Below are 16,706 nucleotides of genomic sequence, written 5' to 3' on the forward strand. Positions count from 1 at the left end.
CCAAGGAATTATAAACCCAAGGGAATAAACCCGAGGTATATAAACCCAAGGGATTAACCCCAGGTATATAAACCCTAAAGTAAATATTATAAACCCTAAAATAAACATGGTTGACCTTGGTTGACAATGGTTGATTTTCATTTTGAGACAATCCTTGTCACAATGCAAAGTTCAACCATGGCTGAACATGGTCATCTTTATATACCTTGGGTTTATAATATTAATTCATTGGGTTTAATATTATTCCTTTCGGTTTATAATCCCTTAGGTTTAATATTAAAAACCCTAGGGAATATTATTAAACCCTAGGGATTAATATTAATCACAAACCCTATGAATAATATTATACCATGAGAATATAAACCCTCAGACTGAAAGTATATTATAAAACCAAGAGAATAATAAACCCAAGGGGTTAATACTAAAACCCCAAGGGATTATAACCCTAAGGGAATTAATTGTAGACCCTATGAATAATATTATACCCTGCGAATATCAACCCCTAGATTAATAAACCCAATGAATTGATATTATAAGCCCAAGAGAATAATAAACCCAACTTGTGAATATTAAAACCGCAAGGGATTATAAAACCAAGGGAATAATATTAATCCAAGGGATAATAAACCCAAGAGATTAATACTAAAAACCATAGGGTTTATATTCCCTTCGGTTTCTAGTATTAATCCCTTGGGTTTATTATTCCCTGGGTTTATAATTTCTTGAGTTTTTAGTATTGATTCCTTGGGTTTATTATCCCTTCGGTTAAAAATATTCCCTTGGGGTTTTAGTATTATACCCCAGGAATATGAACTCTTAGATTAATAAACTCAATGGATTGATAATATAAACCTAAGGGAATACAAACCCTAGGGTTAATAGTATTAGTCCCTTGCATTTATTATCCCTTGGGTTAATATTATTCCCTTGGGGTTTTATTTTGAACCCCTTGGATTTATAATATAAATCCCTTGGTTTTATTAATATAAGGGTTCATATTCCCAGGGTATAATATTATTCACAGGGTTTGTAATTAATACTAATCCCTAGGGTTTAAGATTATTCTGTAGGGTTTATAATTTCTTGGATTTTTAGTATTAAACCCAACAGATTATATGGTTGAGCATGTTTTACCATGGTTGATTTTCAATTTGAGATAGTCTTTGTCACAATGCAACATTGCACCATGGTTGACCATGGTTGATTCTCATATTGAGACAATATTTGTCACAATGCGACATTGGACCATGTTTGAATTTATAAAACATGGTTGACCATAATTGATATTATAAACCCAATTGAATAATGAACCCTAGGGATCAATATTAAAAACCAAATGGATTATAAACGTAAGGGAATAATATTAAACCCTTGGAATATGAACCCCTACATTTTTTTTTTCTAAGTTAAGACTAACCTAAGTACCCACAGGGGATTTGAACCGGTGACCTATCGCAAGGAGTGCCTTAACAAGGCACCCATTCACCGTCAATCCAAAGCCCCGTGGGCATGAACCCCTACATTAATAAACACCAGGGATTGTTATTATAAACCCAAGGGTTAAAAATTATAAACCCAAGTTATATAAACCCTAAGATAAATATTATAAACCCTAAAATAAACATCGTTGACCTTGGTTGATTTCCATATTGATACAATCCTTGCCACAATGTGATGGTTGACCATGTTTGAAAATGCTTGACCATGATTGCTTTTCAAATCGAGAGAATCTTCGTCACAATGCAACATTTTACCATGGTTAACTATAGTTGATTCTCATATTTAAACAATATTCGTCACAATGCAACGTTGGACCATGGTTGACCATGATTGAATTTATAAAACATGATTGACCATCATTGATATTATAAAACCAAGACAATAATAAACCCTTGGGATTAATACTATAAACCTAAGAGATTCTAAACGTAAGGAAATAATATTAAGCCAAGGAATATGAACACTTAGATTAATAAACCAAAGGGATTGATATTATAAGCCTAAGGGAATAATAAACCCTAGTTGAATCATAATATACATGGGTTTATTAATTATTATACAATATGACACATTTCCATTACAAACCAATATTAAGCTCAAGGGATAAATATTATAAAACCAAATTATATAAACCTTAACACAAATATCCAAAACCTGTTAACAAACATCAATAGGCATTACAGACCATGGGACATTTTTTGTATCAAGCCAATCTTTGTCACATTGGGACGACCAACCATAGTTGGAAATCTTGGACTATTATCCATTTCCATTTCAATATAGTATTATTGTGAATGCAACATATGAACATGGTTGACATCGGGAGATAATAGGAAAAAAAACACATTTGTTAAGCAAACATTGGAATGTGATAAAAAAACAAATCCATTAAAAATTCAAGACCATCCATATCCAAATTATAAGATAACAACGCAACGAAAAATAATCGATTGCGCCAACATTGAAACCCAAGAAGAGAATTGAAACAAAGCAATAAATATTATGTCTTTACATCAAAAAAAACCACGAGGACTATGCACTTCAAATACTTCATCACAAAGCATTCAGTGATTGACATCTTCCAAAAAATAGTTGAACTGATGACAAAATAAACACTAGTTCACATAAAAAATGTAATGCTCACAAAACTTAACACTTTCGAGTCAGTACCTTCTTGTTTTTCTCCCTGATTCTCTTAAATGCACATCCAACAAGTATTTAACTTCTGCTTTCATTCTTTCCAACACACAAACATGTTCATCAAAAAAAGCAAGATGAAACCCAAGTTTTTTATCAAACCGACTACAAATATATGAAACAAAACTTATTCATTCGACAATAGAACGAACCGCTATGGCATAATACTGAACATCACTATTTTCCATATCTGCAATGCAAAAAAAGAAGAGTTAGAACAAACTCAAACAAAAAAGCAAAAGTATAAACATGTCTTTATATATCTAATAAAACTATGAACCGCGAATTAACTAAAACAAACAAATAGATCCAACTTTGACATGATGAAAATAAAATAAAATAAAAACAACACAATAGGCACAATATAACTAGTTAAATAGAAACAACACCACATCAAAGCATTCACTCATGTGATTATTTCCAAGCATTCAATATGCTAACTTTAACAAAAAAAGACCAAAACAAATAACTAAATCATGCCAGGAAAAATAAAAACCATCAATAACATTTCCAACCACTCTGCCAAACCACTAAACTAAGTTGAAGATAAAAACCTCAAAATGATATAGACTTCAATCGCTCCTCTTTTTTCCTTAGTGTAACATAAGAATTGTTTTGCATTTTTTCATAACGTTGATAAGAAAAAGGTGGTAAAATTCGTAAACCATCAATGGATCTCACTCTTGATATAGCTGTAAATGTCAAACCCTACCTTTCTCTATCTCCAATATCTACAGTGGCTCGTTAGGTTTTGAATATGTGGAAGTATTTCTCGTGCTAATTCATTCTCGCCCTAGTTTATGAACTTCACATTTGCAGAGAGCTGGCTGATAGAAGAGGGAAAATGTCTAGTGAAATGATTAGTAGCTAACCCTATTTCTCGTAGGATGGAACAATAGTAAGCGCAGAAATGGGAAAGCTCTTAATGTTGTCGCTAACTAGTTGATTACTGCCTAAATGAAGCCCATCGAGTTGTGCCAACTTACCCAATTCCATAGGCACTACTCCGCTGAGCCGATTACCTGCTAATTCTATCCTTTCAAGCTTTGTACAATTGAAGAGGGGAGCGGGAATGCCACCACTCAGCTGATTGTCATCTATATTCTATCCTTTCAAGCTTTGTACAATTGAAGAGTCTCGTCAACCGGGTGCTCTTGCCACACAACTCTGCAGGAAGGTGACCAGTAAACTGGTTGTCATCTATATTCAAAATTAGAAGCTTAGTGCAATTAGACAAGGAAGAGGGAATTTGTCCTTTAAGATAGTTATCAAAGAGAAATATATGTGTCACTTGTCTTAGCATACCCAACTTGGAAGAAATGCTCGCATGAAAATTATTGTTACACAAAATTATCTCTTCCAAAGAGGATATGTTCTTGAGGTAGGCTAGGATTGTACTTGTCAAATTGTTAAATTGTAAGTTAATGTATTGTAACCTGGGGAGAACACACAACTCTGAGGGGTTGTTTCCTCTAAGATTTTTCGTATCAATATAGAGTTTCCATAAACTTTAGAACCCAACAAGAGTGGGTCGAATAGAACCTTGGATTTGATTATGATCCAGGATAAGTATTTTTATCCGAGGCAAGATTCCCAATTGATGGGGAATGTGACTGTGAAAATTGTTATTTCTCAGGTCGAGTATTGTGAGAAACAAGAGATTGCCGAGAAGAGGGGAGATTTTACCTTGTAATCCCATGCCTTAAACATTTAGGGAAATGACTCTGTGTCTGCACCTGCTGCATATGGTACCATCCACTGGAAAAATGAAACATTTGGTTTACAATTAGTTCTTAATGCTAGGGATGGATGAGAGTAAGTGGTTATTGCAGACCTGAAACCGAGTAGGGCCTCCTAATCAGAAGCATTACTGAGATGACGATGGGGAGGATTGAATAACTAAAGAGTGGAAAACACAAAAGGGAAGAAGAAGAGAATGAAATAAAAGGAGAGTAGATGCATTCTCATAATGCAAGAGGAAAGGAAATTGGAGTAATGTAACAGTTCATAAACAATAATCAGGATGGTCTGAAAACCATATTGTTTAGCATCGATTCATATTTCTATTTTCACCTCAAAGCTTACTATATGGGAACATGTAAAAATCTACTACTTGGTTTCAATTTCAAGATGATAGTATCAGAATCAACTCATATTTCACCTTAAAGATATTTTTAAGATCCTCACGGTCGTCTACTTTCCCATAATTCTCTACACACCGCTTCATTTCATTATAAAGTTAATAAAAAGCATAGATAATGTTCCCACTAAGTGAATTTTGCAATATGGTAGAAATAAGTGTATGAATTAGGGACACTGATCATGTCAGTGAATCGAGCATGTTCAATGTCATGGTATAATTGAGCATATGACATGGAGTCACCAAAGTCATTAATCAATCTACCTTTACTCGGTGCATTGCATATGAGTGCAGAGAATTGTTTAGGATGAAATGTTTTTCAAAGGCATCTCGCATGTCAAATATCCATGTTATTTAATTTGATATACAGTGACAAGGACATTTTTCTTCAATTTGATATGCATTCACAAGCATGTTTTTTTTTTTGTTCAATTTTTGTAAGATTTAATAATTTTATATAATCTATTGAAAATGAAATACTATTCCTTTTTCTTTCATGCAATATCATGGGTTTGGAGTATGCTTTAAAAGTGCTTATGCTTGGCTAAGAGCTTGTCTTCCTCAAATGTAAGGCAATATATTAACGACCTATGACCCAGAGGCATTTGTTAGGTATGAAACCCTGCCCCCCTTTTGGACCACTAGCGAGTAATTCCAGATGGTGTGGTTTTCATTGAATAATTACGATGAGTCAGCTTGCATTAGTGGAGAGTAGCGGGTGATGGTTCTCCCCATTGTTGGTTTGACAACTGAGTTATGATGTGTTTCCCATTGTTAGAAAAAGTACTAAATAAAATTAAAACATTCAAGCTATAGTAGTTATTAAAATGGCTTTAATCCAAAATACTACAAAAACTCAATTAATCGTGTTCACATTGACCTTTATTTATAAAGTTTTTTTTTCTTTTTTCTTTTTAAATGAGAACCAAAAGTGGAACATAGAATACAACGACATAAGATTTTAGGGTGTTTGTAGAGGAATTAGGGTTTTTGAGTGTTTGTAATGCTTTTTATAATGGGTTTAACTAGGTTTTTTAATGATGTGTTATTTAGGAGCTTTGTGGTTTCCTTCATGCATGATAGTTCAATAATGGGATTTGAAATGAATGAGCTAGTACTCAAGTGGATTGTTTAATCCCAAGAAATGTTGTTATGACTCCATGGCTCTAGTTTTTGATAAGATTTAAATCATGGAAGCATGAGATTATAGGGTCATATGCCAAAATCAATCATTTGATGGTGTTGTTAGGGGCTCAAAACTATCGTGTATTAGTGATGGAAAATATTATAACACTAGTAGAAAGGACAACCAAGTTGAGACGGAGGTTATGGAAAATTATTAGAGGTGTAGGGAAACACAAGATCTAGGTCAACCCATGAATGTAATTGACCTCTCTTGATTCTATTGGAGGTGGTGGACTCTAGTTACAAGGAGCTTGTTAAGAAAAGTAGTGAAAATATGGTTAAGAAGATAATACTCAAATTGGTTGTTGATGTTGATAATGGGGAAGGGTTTTCCAAGCATACTACAAGAGTGGATTTCTTAGTGAAAAGGGAGAAAAACAACCCTAGGTGTGCGAAGTTGAAGCTAGAAAAGATGAGGCTAGTAATTGGCTAGGATGTTATGATAGAACAAGTGTAAATGTACTAGGCCATGACCATGGTTTATGAATTCCATCACAAATTGATTTCTAGGAAGTTCATAAGCATGTGGCTAAAAAATGTATGAAGATAATAGTTGGGTTCTGTTCGAATAATTCATATATTAGCTAGAGGATGGAAAATGAAGAGTTTCTAATGTGCAAAGGAGGAGGAGGCAATTTTGAAGGGGAAGTGGACTTGCAATGGTTCAATCTTGTCACTCAAGGATTGGATGTTGTAGCTTGACCCCATGAGAGAGAGGGTGGATGTTTAACCTTTGTGGCTAAAACTATTACACCTATATAATTTCACAAGTACCTATTTTTTGTTTTTACTCTTATTTTCATTACTCTTGAGTTTCTTGCAATGTGGTTCTTATAGTAATAATTGTTTAATATTAAAAGTACCAATGCATGATGTAAGTAAACTTAAAATTGTAGGTTTTAACCCTGTATAGAAACTACCTGCATACGAATTCTAAAAACAGAAAATAAACAATGACGAGAGCATAAAACATAAAATAGATATACACACAGATTTTCCCCTGGATCCCAAAACCGAGACTACTAGATTGATTTTTCATTATATTCCTTTCAATGTTACAATACATATATACAAATGTTGAAGCATTCACAAACCCCAATTCATTGACCCTGGATTAGAACATAACGGTAGTTCCCTTGACCGGATCTACAAGATACCACAGGCAAAAAACCATCATGCCCAAAACCATGTGCAAAACCCATGCACAAAACCATAGGTAGGTCTGTCCACCTAATATAGGGTCCAAAATAAATAAATTCCCAGGGCGCTTCCCCGGACCCCATAGAGGGGGGCTACCACCCCCCTCAAACCTCCCAACAGGGGGGACTACTACCCCCCCTGTGACCCCCCCGATGCGGTTGGCGCAACGAAGGGGGAGCTCCTTGCCCCCCCTCTAACCCCCCGGCATAGCGCGTGGGGCTAGTTGTGGAAAGAATATAACACACCCCCAACATTCTCCTACTTGTTGTTTTGTTTTCCACACAGGGGGTCACATGAGAGCTTAGTCATTGGTCCAGCGCTACAACGACTATTGTTTCTCTACACTGAGAAAACTTCTCAGTGCTCACACACTTCGTAAATGCATCTACAATATTCTTCAAAGTGTCCACCTATACCAGCAACACTCTTTGGTCCTCGACCATATCCCTCACAAAATGATAATGAATATCAATGTGCTTTGTCTTTGAATAATAAGCAAGGTTCGTTGCCAAGAAAATTTCACCTTGGCTGTCACAATCTATCCTTATAGCTAGTTGTACTAATCCCATACTTGAACATAATCTCTACAACCAAACTTCTTCCTTGCTTGCATGAGTGGTTGCCATGTATTCTTCCTATGCAGTTGAAAGTGCCACTACAGACTGTCTCTTACTAATCCAACTGACTGCACCTCCAAATAGGTTAAACACACACCCACTTACAGATCTTCTCTGATCTATATCTCTAACCCAATCTGCATCAACAAAGCCATGAATGTTCAAAACTATGTCCAATCTTGGTCTTCCTTGGTAGCACAAACCATAATAACTAGTGTCGTGCAAATACCTGAAAACCTGCTTCAATGCTATCCAATGCTCCTTCCCAGGTTTTGACATAAACCTGCTCAATACTCCCACTACATGTGCAATGTATGGTCTACTACAAACCATTGCATACATCAGGCTACCGACTACACTTGCATATGGAACACAAGACATGTCCTCTTCCTCTTCTTGTGTCTTGGGACACTCTTCAACATATAAATTTACACCTACAGGAATAGGAAACTTCACCGATTTTTTATCCTACATATTAAACCGCTGCAGTATTGTCTCGACATACTTCTTTTGGTTTAACCATAGCTTCCTCTTTTCCTGATTCTCGTTTAATTTTTCCATGCCCAAAATATAATTTGCAGCAGCGAGATCCTTCATGTCGAATTTGGAGGACAATTGGGTCTTCAAATATTGGATAATTTCTTTGTTATTTCCAATTATCAACATATCATCCACATACAAGACCAAATAAATAACATGGTCACCAATTAATTTAAAATACACACAGTGATCTGCTTTGCTTCTGGTGAAGCCAAGTCCCTGTATATATGTCTAAAATTTATGATACCACATCCTTGGTGACTCTTTTAACCCATACAAAAACGTTTTTAACCTACATACTAGTTCTTTCTTACCCTTCACCACAAATCCTTCAGGTTGCTTCATGTAGATCTCTTCTTCCATATATCCATGAAGAAATGTTGTCTTTAAATCCATCTATTCTGCCTCAAAATCAAAAGCAGCAACAACAAATAAAAGTAATCTAATAGAAGCTACGTCAGCAACATGAGAAAAAATATCACCAAAATCAATTCCCAGCACCCGGGAATAACCTTTTGCTACCAACCGAGTTTTGTATTTCTCCACCTCACCTTCTGCATTCATCTTCTTCTTAAACACCCATTTTCTTCCAATGGTTTTCCTTCCTGCCGACAACTGCACCAGATCCAAAGCCTTAGTTTTGTCCAAAGATACCATTTCATCAACCATGGCCTCTTCCAGAGTTTTCCATCCTCTGAATCTACTGCCTCCCTGCCAGTTCTGGGATCATCATCAGTAATAGATAAATCAAAATTTGAATAGAAAGCAGATGGACCATACCTTTCTGGTTTCCTTCTTTCTCGAACTGATATTCTGACAGCTGGAGTTTGTGGCTCTTCATTTTTTGATTCTTGTTCTACTGTAGAGTTTGATTCTTCCTCCTTTAGCTCAAACTCTATATTCTCAGGTTCCTTTGGTAGGACTTCATGTTTAAAAACTTCTTTCACCTCTCTAAACACCACATCTCGGTTGTACACAACCTTCCTTATTTCTGGGTTCCAAAGCTTATAACCTTTTAAGCCATCCTTATACCCAATAAAGATGCACCTTTCAAATTTACTATCCAACTTGGTTCTTTTCTCCTTTGAAACATGTACATACGCATCACAACCCAATACCCTCAGATGTGAAAGAGAGGGTTTCTTACCATTCCATACATCATGTGGAGACTTATCCTCCAACACTGATGAAGGTGATCTATTAACCAGGTAACATGCAATCTCCACCACCTCTGCCCAGAATTCATGTCCTAACCCGACACCATTGAGCATGATTTTTTCCTTTTCCATCAATGTCCTGTTCATTATTTCTGCAACTTCATTTTGTTGAGGTGTGTATGGAGTAGTCTTATTCCATGCTATACCACACTTCTTACAAAACTCTTCAAATTCCTTCTTGCAAAACTCTCCACCATTATCTGTCCTCATCACCTTTATCTTATTCTCTGTCTGGTTTTCCACCAGAGCCTTAAATTCTTTAAACATGTCAAAGGCTTCAAATTTCTTCTGGAGGAAATATATCCATGTATTCTGTTGGGCGCGAGATCCCCCAAGGCAATTTTTGGAACTTAAAGCCCAAGTTTTGACTATGTCCGATGTAAAGACTCCGCATTTTGTGGGCGCGGAGCGCGAAGTGTAAACGAGTCATAGGGTTGTCCGCCCTTACTTTTTGTAATGTAATGTCGGCTTGAGAGTTATACCCATGGTCCGCGGACCATGGGAATGTATAAATAGAGAGAGACTCTAAGTTGTAGAGACAACTAATTAGAATCAAGTCATAATGATGGAATAGAAGCATTGAGTCTGAGCAAAGTGTAAAGTCGTGTCTTTGGGTTATAGGGTAGGAGAAGGCTCTGCAGCTGAGTGCGCAGAGGCCTAGTAGTCCGTAGCTGAGTGCGCAGACCCCTACAGCTGAGCACGCAGGGCAGGTTGAGTCTATAATCGTTGAAGAAGTAATAAAGAAGAGTTTTCATATCATTTCTGTGTATCTTTTTCCGTTTTATGCATTAAAATATATTGGGTGTGAATTGCGAGTTTACAGTTTAATTGATGCACAAACTTATATGAATGTGTTGAATGAGTGAATATAAGATAAGTATCTATTTATGTGAAGTTAACTAACATCTATAAGAAGATAAGTAATATCTGCATTGTAACTTAGGGAAAGAGCACATATCGTTGCCTTAGCAGCAGAAGATCACCTCAACCCCTGATTAGGGCTGCGCGAAGACCTCACAGGACAGGAGAGTGCGTGAACTGGCCTGCGTGAAGGCATTCTTGGTTGGACTAAGATGACCCCTTAGACATCTCAAGGGTGCGGAAACCTAGTTCCAGCATCCCCCCATACTGCTTCGGGTGAGACCTCAGTTCGCGCTCCGCTGACTGTTGCCGAAAGGGCCAGTAGTACAGGGATTTGTTTGGCTAATTAACTCCGAACCTGGGTCAGGCCCCATCAAGCCAGCAAATGGTTTTGTTGCCGGGACCAGAATCTGCATAGAGATGTCTAATGTCGTATCATTGGAATCCAACTAAGAAAGAAATTGGAGGTTGGTTGCACAGAAGAATTCAAGAGTTCGCGGTGCAGGAGAACAGGAACCTACGACTATCAAAAGAAGAGTGGTTAGACTGCTACCTGTACACAGAGATCCACGAAATCTTCTTCGCATCTTTCCCCACTGAGCAGTATGAGTGGATCGCGAAGCTAGCAGATAGCCAAGGAAGGTGGAAGCTCGACGGTACTATTGTGTGGAATCCAGAATTGGTGAGCAGGTTGCAAGCATCAAAGGATCAGATCGCACGCGCTGTTGACCACTGGCTCGATCAAATTATAGGAGGATTCATTATTGAGTTCACAGTCGACACCTTGGTTAGCTACAGCGAGGCAGAGCGATGCTTCCTCGAAGGACTGCGAGGTAAGTACGTAAAGTCTTTGAACACTTGGATTAAAATGTTATTGTGCGAGAAAAGGGTTATGCAGTTACCTTGATGTCCAGAGCTACGCGAAGAGGAAAAACCTACAGAAACGAGGGAAGTAAGGGACCAGAGAATAGCCCTTTGATTTCACCTCCATGAGGGGACGAAGAAGAGCTCGCGAAGTGCGATCAATCTGATAAGGCAGAGAACCCTGCGAATACCACCCTCACCCACACCGCCGCTAGCTTCACCATCATCACCTCCATCTTCACCCATACCACCACCACCACCACCGCCATTCAATATGGCGAGCATAGTGAAGTTTCCCGTGTTCAAAGGTTTGGGGAATGAGGATCCGGACCAGTTTTGGTTCGTGATAAGAGCCGTATGGGAAGCGTAAGGAGTTATAGATGAAAATATCAAGAAAGTGACACTGGTTAGCGCCCTGCAGGACTGCGTGCTGACATGGTATATTAAGCACTCCAATGATAATCAAAATGCTGGAATCGCGGAGATCCAAACAACGCTAAATAGAGAATTTAGACGGTTGAAGTCTGAAGCACAGTCGATCATTGGATTCAAGGAGATCACAATGCTACTAGGAGAGACTGTGGGAGTTGGATCAGAGGCTAAAGTGTACGATTCGCAAAGCTAATATGAATCTGACAGATGGATAGCACCGCGAGTGGTTTTTAGCATCGCTAACACCACATCTGAGGAGCGTGCTGCCGTAGCAGAAGCTAACAACTCAGGCAGAAGCCTTAGAGATCGCGATGAGGCTGCATGAAACCTTGATGTAGGATCCTAACTTGGGAGTTCAGCAGATCCATGCGCAGTTGAAGAACTTATGTCTCGAAATGCAAGGTCTGAAACAGGACTCGACAGCTCGACCAGAAGTGCACGAAGAGGTGTGGTGAGTAAAATGCAAAGGTTAGGGCCATGATAAAGACCACTGTCCGGTGTTCGCGAATTACCTCGCGGGAGGAGGACCGATGCCGTTAAGGCCAGAAGCACAAGTGGGATCGAGTGCGGTGCCTGCTTTATGGTGCGCAATTTGTCAAATAGGAGGAAAGCATGCTACAGACAACTACAATTTGCTACAGAAGTACACACAGAATTCGCAGCAGTTGTTCTGTAAATTTTGTAGGTCGGTGGGACACGTTGAGCGCACCTATAGGAGTTATGAGTTGATGATGGATAGAACTCCCACCTACAGAGTTCAGGCTGAAACGTGGCCCCTAGAATAGAATGCAGGAGTGGCGTGAACCGGATTTTAGGGGCACAGACGAGGCCAAGGTGGAGGAGGACCTGGAAGAAGTCGCGGACAACTAATATGCTACAATTGCGAAGGGCCAAGACATTATGCCCATGATTGTACGAACCCAACACATCCATCATGTCTGTATTGTACCTTGTTTGATCATGAGACGGAAGATTGTCCTACATTGATAGCTAGGATACACGACAAAGGAGGTCTAACGCCTCCCCTGACTCAAAACTTGCAGATGAAGAGGTCTGAGCCGCGCGAGGAGGATCTAAATGTGAACCTAATGCTCCAAAGTGTAAACGCGATGGGAGATGAAAAAGGCAAGCAGCCAGAAGAAAGTACTTGGGTTCGCAAAGCTCCGACGAAAGAAGAAGAATTTTATTTGGAGCACGCGAAGGAAACCTTTATGGAAGCTAAGAATAGATTCGTTGATGCCTCCACTTCAGGAAGCAGAGACAGATCGAAGCCGAATATGGACCCATCCATGCTTATGACATTCCTGGAAACATGCATGAAGTTACTGCGCGACTGTAAGGCCGTAAAGGGATTATAAAAACTTAATAACCGATGCACTAGGACCGTGCCAGGAGAACCGCGCGTGGTCCAGAAGATCGGAAAGCACAAGACAAGAACGGGGAGAGAGATGAGGCTAACCATGCAAATTGGGGAATACGAAATGGACCAAGTAGTTTTGGATCTAGGATCGGATGGGAATGTCCTCCCAAAGCAGACATGGGAACGAATGGGGAGGCCTACGCTGCAGTGGTTCCCTATTCAGCTGTGAATGGTGAACTAACAGAAGATAATACCCATGGGTTGATTACAGGGAATCACTATGGATGTTGAGGGAGCGAGCATGCTAGCAAATTTTGAAGTAATAGAGATTGTTGATGACAACAATCCCTACCCTGCGCTCTTATGAATTGATTAGGCCACTGACATGAAAGGGGTGATTAATCTGAAGAAGCGCAAAATGATTTTTGAAAAGAAGTCACTATGCATAATCATACTCTTGGACCCTGCTGAAGGATCGCGCTATACAGAACCAGTGCACGACTACGAAAGTGACAATGATTTGGATTGCATCTATAAAATAACAGCGCGAGACCAGGACTGGGTGAACCCTACCACGGATGGGCGAATTTCATGGGAGCGCGAGAGCTCCTGTACCTCGGATTCTGGTGAAGAGATCAAGTGATGGAAGAATTGATTACATGAGGTGACTACACTGAATTGTAGCATGATTACAAGATCTCTATGCTTCGTATCAATAGAAATGAGAAATCTGCCTACTTATGATGGGGTAAGTGAGGTAGATACTTTCTTGGATAAGTTTGAGAGGGAGGTGCCCGAAAAAAATATGTTTTGAAGCCTTGAATTGGGTATTGCGCGCTACGCCTGTGAGGTGGTGCGGTACGCACAAAGGAAACATTGATGACTGACGCGCATGTAGGAGCATGATACGCACATGGTTTGGGAAGCATATGGGGCGGCCAGCAGCTAGATACAATGGTGGGGATAGTCCGCGTGCGCATCTCTCCAGGTGGGTACAAGCATATGGTAAACGACCTACGCGGATACACATGAACTATGCGTTGGGAAATATGGTCAATAAGCATGTGTTGGGGGGGCAACCGCGCAACTGGGTTTTCAGGATGGAACAACAAAAGGTGGAGAGAGAGAGTGCACAGAGGGCTATCCGTGCGGAAGCATTTGACAAGGTGCGCAAAGCACTGAACAAGGTATGTAGTGCACAACAAAGCGAGTGGGACCTGCGCGTACCGACAATCTTATGGGCTTATAGGGAAACGTGCAAGAAACTGATGAAACAAACGACTTCTAAGCTGGCTCATGGAGCGAACGCTGAAATGCCGATGGAGTATATCATGCCTAGTCCGCGGATAGCAGCGGCCCCAGATATGACGGTTTGCAGAGCCTCGAAAGAAGGGATCACGTAGTTGGAAGAGCTCGAAGAAGAATTCTTGGGGCCTGATGAAGAGATCCAACAGGGTAATCTTAGGCTTCAAGAACTCATGAACGAAAGAGTTTGGTTGAGGAAGAAAAGTGCCTTGGGGGAAGCAGAAGCCAAGAAGCTTGAGGAAGGAATATAGAAGGACTTTCTTGATAAGAAAACCGTGGTGATCAAACCGGATGCGCACAATTACATTGATAAATTTGGTGACTACCGCTAAGAATTGATCAATTTGATGCCTTGGATTGGACCGTGTATCATTAAAAGGATCACAGATGGCGGAGTGATGCAAAAGGTAAAATGCACGACGCAAGTAGTAAGGTTAAAAGGTGAACTTTTCCAAGGAGAAGTAAATGATGATTGGGTAAAGCTATATACAGGTGGCGTGACCACCTAACTAGCCGTGGGAAGCACAGTCTTAGTGCCCCAGGCAGTTGAAAAGAGGCGCAGGACTTTAAACTACTTTGCCCAGGAGCTGCGCAACGTCAGGGCTACGCGCAGGAGCAAAGTGTCACATGGTCCGCGACCGCACAATTGTAGCTGCACTGCCGCGTGGGTCGGCTAAAAAGTGACCATTATAGTCACTATTCACGATATGATGCTTGATTTGAGACCAAATGGAGTGGGCAACAGGCAGTTAAGGCAGACTTTATGGACGAGATTTGGCAAAATCCGCCGCCAAGGGAGCATTAATAGGGCAGATTTGGGGGGAACGGTCGAATTTGAATTCAAAAGGCGCTATAAATTCCAAAGGGTTGCAGCCGCTCAGTGCGCTGCCGACCTTGCAGCAGTCCGAGTAGATTTGGTACGTCTCCGCGCGAAGATCTCCGCACTGACTGAGTGACTCGAGGGCGAGTCACAATGTTTGTGTTGGGGGCCTGTTGGGTGCAGGATCCCCAAAGGCAAGTTTTGGGGCTTAAAGCCCAAGTTTTGACTATGTCCGATGTAAAGACTCCACATTTTGTGGGGGCGGAGCGCGAAGTGTAAATGAATCATAGGGTTGTCTGCCCTTACTTTTTTTAATGTAATGTCAGCTTGAGAGTTCAACCCATGGTCTGTGGACCACGGGATTGTATAAATAGAGCGAAGCTCTAAGTTGTAGAGACAACTAATTAGAATCAAGTCATAATGATGGAATAGAAGCATTGAGTCTGAGCGAAGTGTAAAGTCATGTCTTTGGGTCGTAGAGTAGGAGAAGGCTCTACAGCTGAGTGCGTGGACCCCTACAGCTGAGTGCGTAGGGTAGGTTGAGTCTGTAACCATTGAAGAAGTAATAAAGAAGAGTTTTCATATCATTTATGTGCATCTTTTCCTGTTTTACGCATTAAAGTATACTAGGTATGAATTATGAGTTCACTGTTTAATTGATGCATGAATGTGTTGAATGAGCGAATATAAGATAAGTATCTGTTTATGTGAAGTTAACTAACAGTTATAAGAAGATAAGTAAGATCCGCAGTGTAACATAGGGAAAGAGCACAAATCGCTGCCTTAGCAGTGGAAATCACCTCAACCCCTAATTAGGGTTGCGCGAAGGCGATTAAAAAAGAGCGGGAAGGCCTCGCAGGACAAGAGAGTGCGCGAAGTGACCTACGCGAAGGAATTCCTAGTTGGACTAAGACGACCCATCAGACATCTCAAGGATGCGGAAACCTAGTACCAGCATCCCCCCATACTGCTTCGGGTGAGACCTCAGTCCACGCTCCGCGGACTATTGCCAAAAGGGCCAGTAGTACAGGGATTTGTTTGGCTAATTAACTTTGAACCTAGGTCAGGCCCCATCAAGCCAACATATTCCTTGAGAAGTAATCTATAAAGGATACATAATACATAGACTTACCTAGTGATGGAACCGACATAGGTCCAGACACATCATTATGCACAAGCTCTAATATCCCTTTCGCCCTCTTAGCACTAGAGGGGAAACTCACTCGATTCTGCTTCCCACATACACAATATTTACAAAAATAAAAATCTAGAGAGAAATTAAACATACCTTCTACCATACCATTACCATGAAGTATTTGAAGGCCCTTCTCTCCAATATGTCCAAGCCTTTGATGCCATAGCATGGTATTTTCTCTAGAGACCACAAGGTTTTCTGCTCTACTTTCAGGAACCACATAACTCTTGCACCCATCAATAATAGTGCTACCCAGAAGTTTGTATAGAGTTC

The 16,706-nt window shown here is 39.9% G+C and overlaps 1 protein-coding gene across 1 annotated transcript in view; it reads right to left on the bottom strand.

Moving 5' to 3' along the window:
* Positions 1 to 2,828: 2,828 nt before the first annotated feature.
* Positions 2,829 to 16,706, bottom strand: part of LOC149260416 (putative protein phosphatase 2C 44) — a 52,690-nt gene continuing 38,812 nt past the window's right edge. The window contains exon 3 of the mRNA XM_089458862.1: positions 2,829 to 2,887. Within this exon, the coding sequence (XP_089314988.1) occupies positions 2,829 to 2,887 (59 nt within the window). The remainder of the gene's footprint in view (positions 2,888 to 16,706) is intronic.

The sequence above is a fragment of the Pinus tabuliformis genome, chromosome 6 (genome assembly GCF_031772625.1).
Source record: "Pinus tabuliformis cultivar Carrire ecotype Pingquan chromosome 6, CPIR1, whole genome shotgun sequence".
Classification (NCBI taxonomy): Eukaryota; Viridiplantae; Streptophyta; class Pinopsida; order Pinales; family Pinaceae; genus Pinus; species Pinus tabuliformis.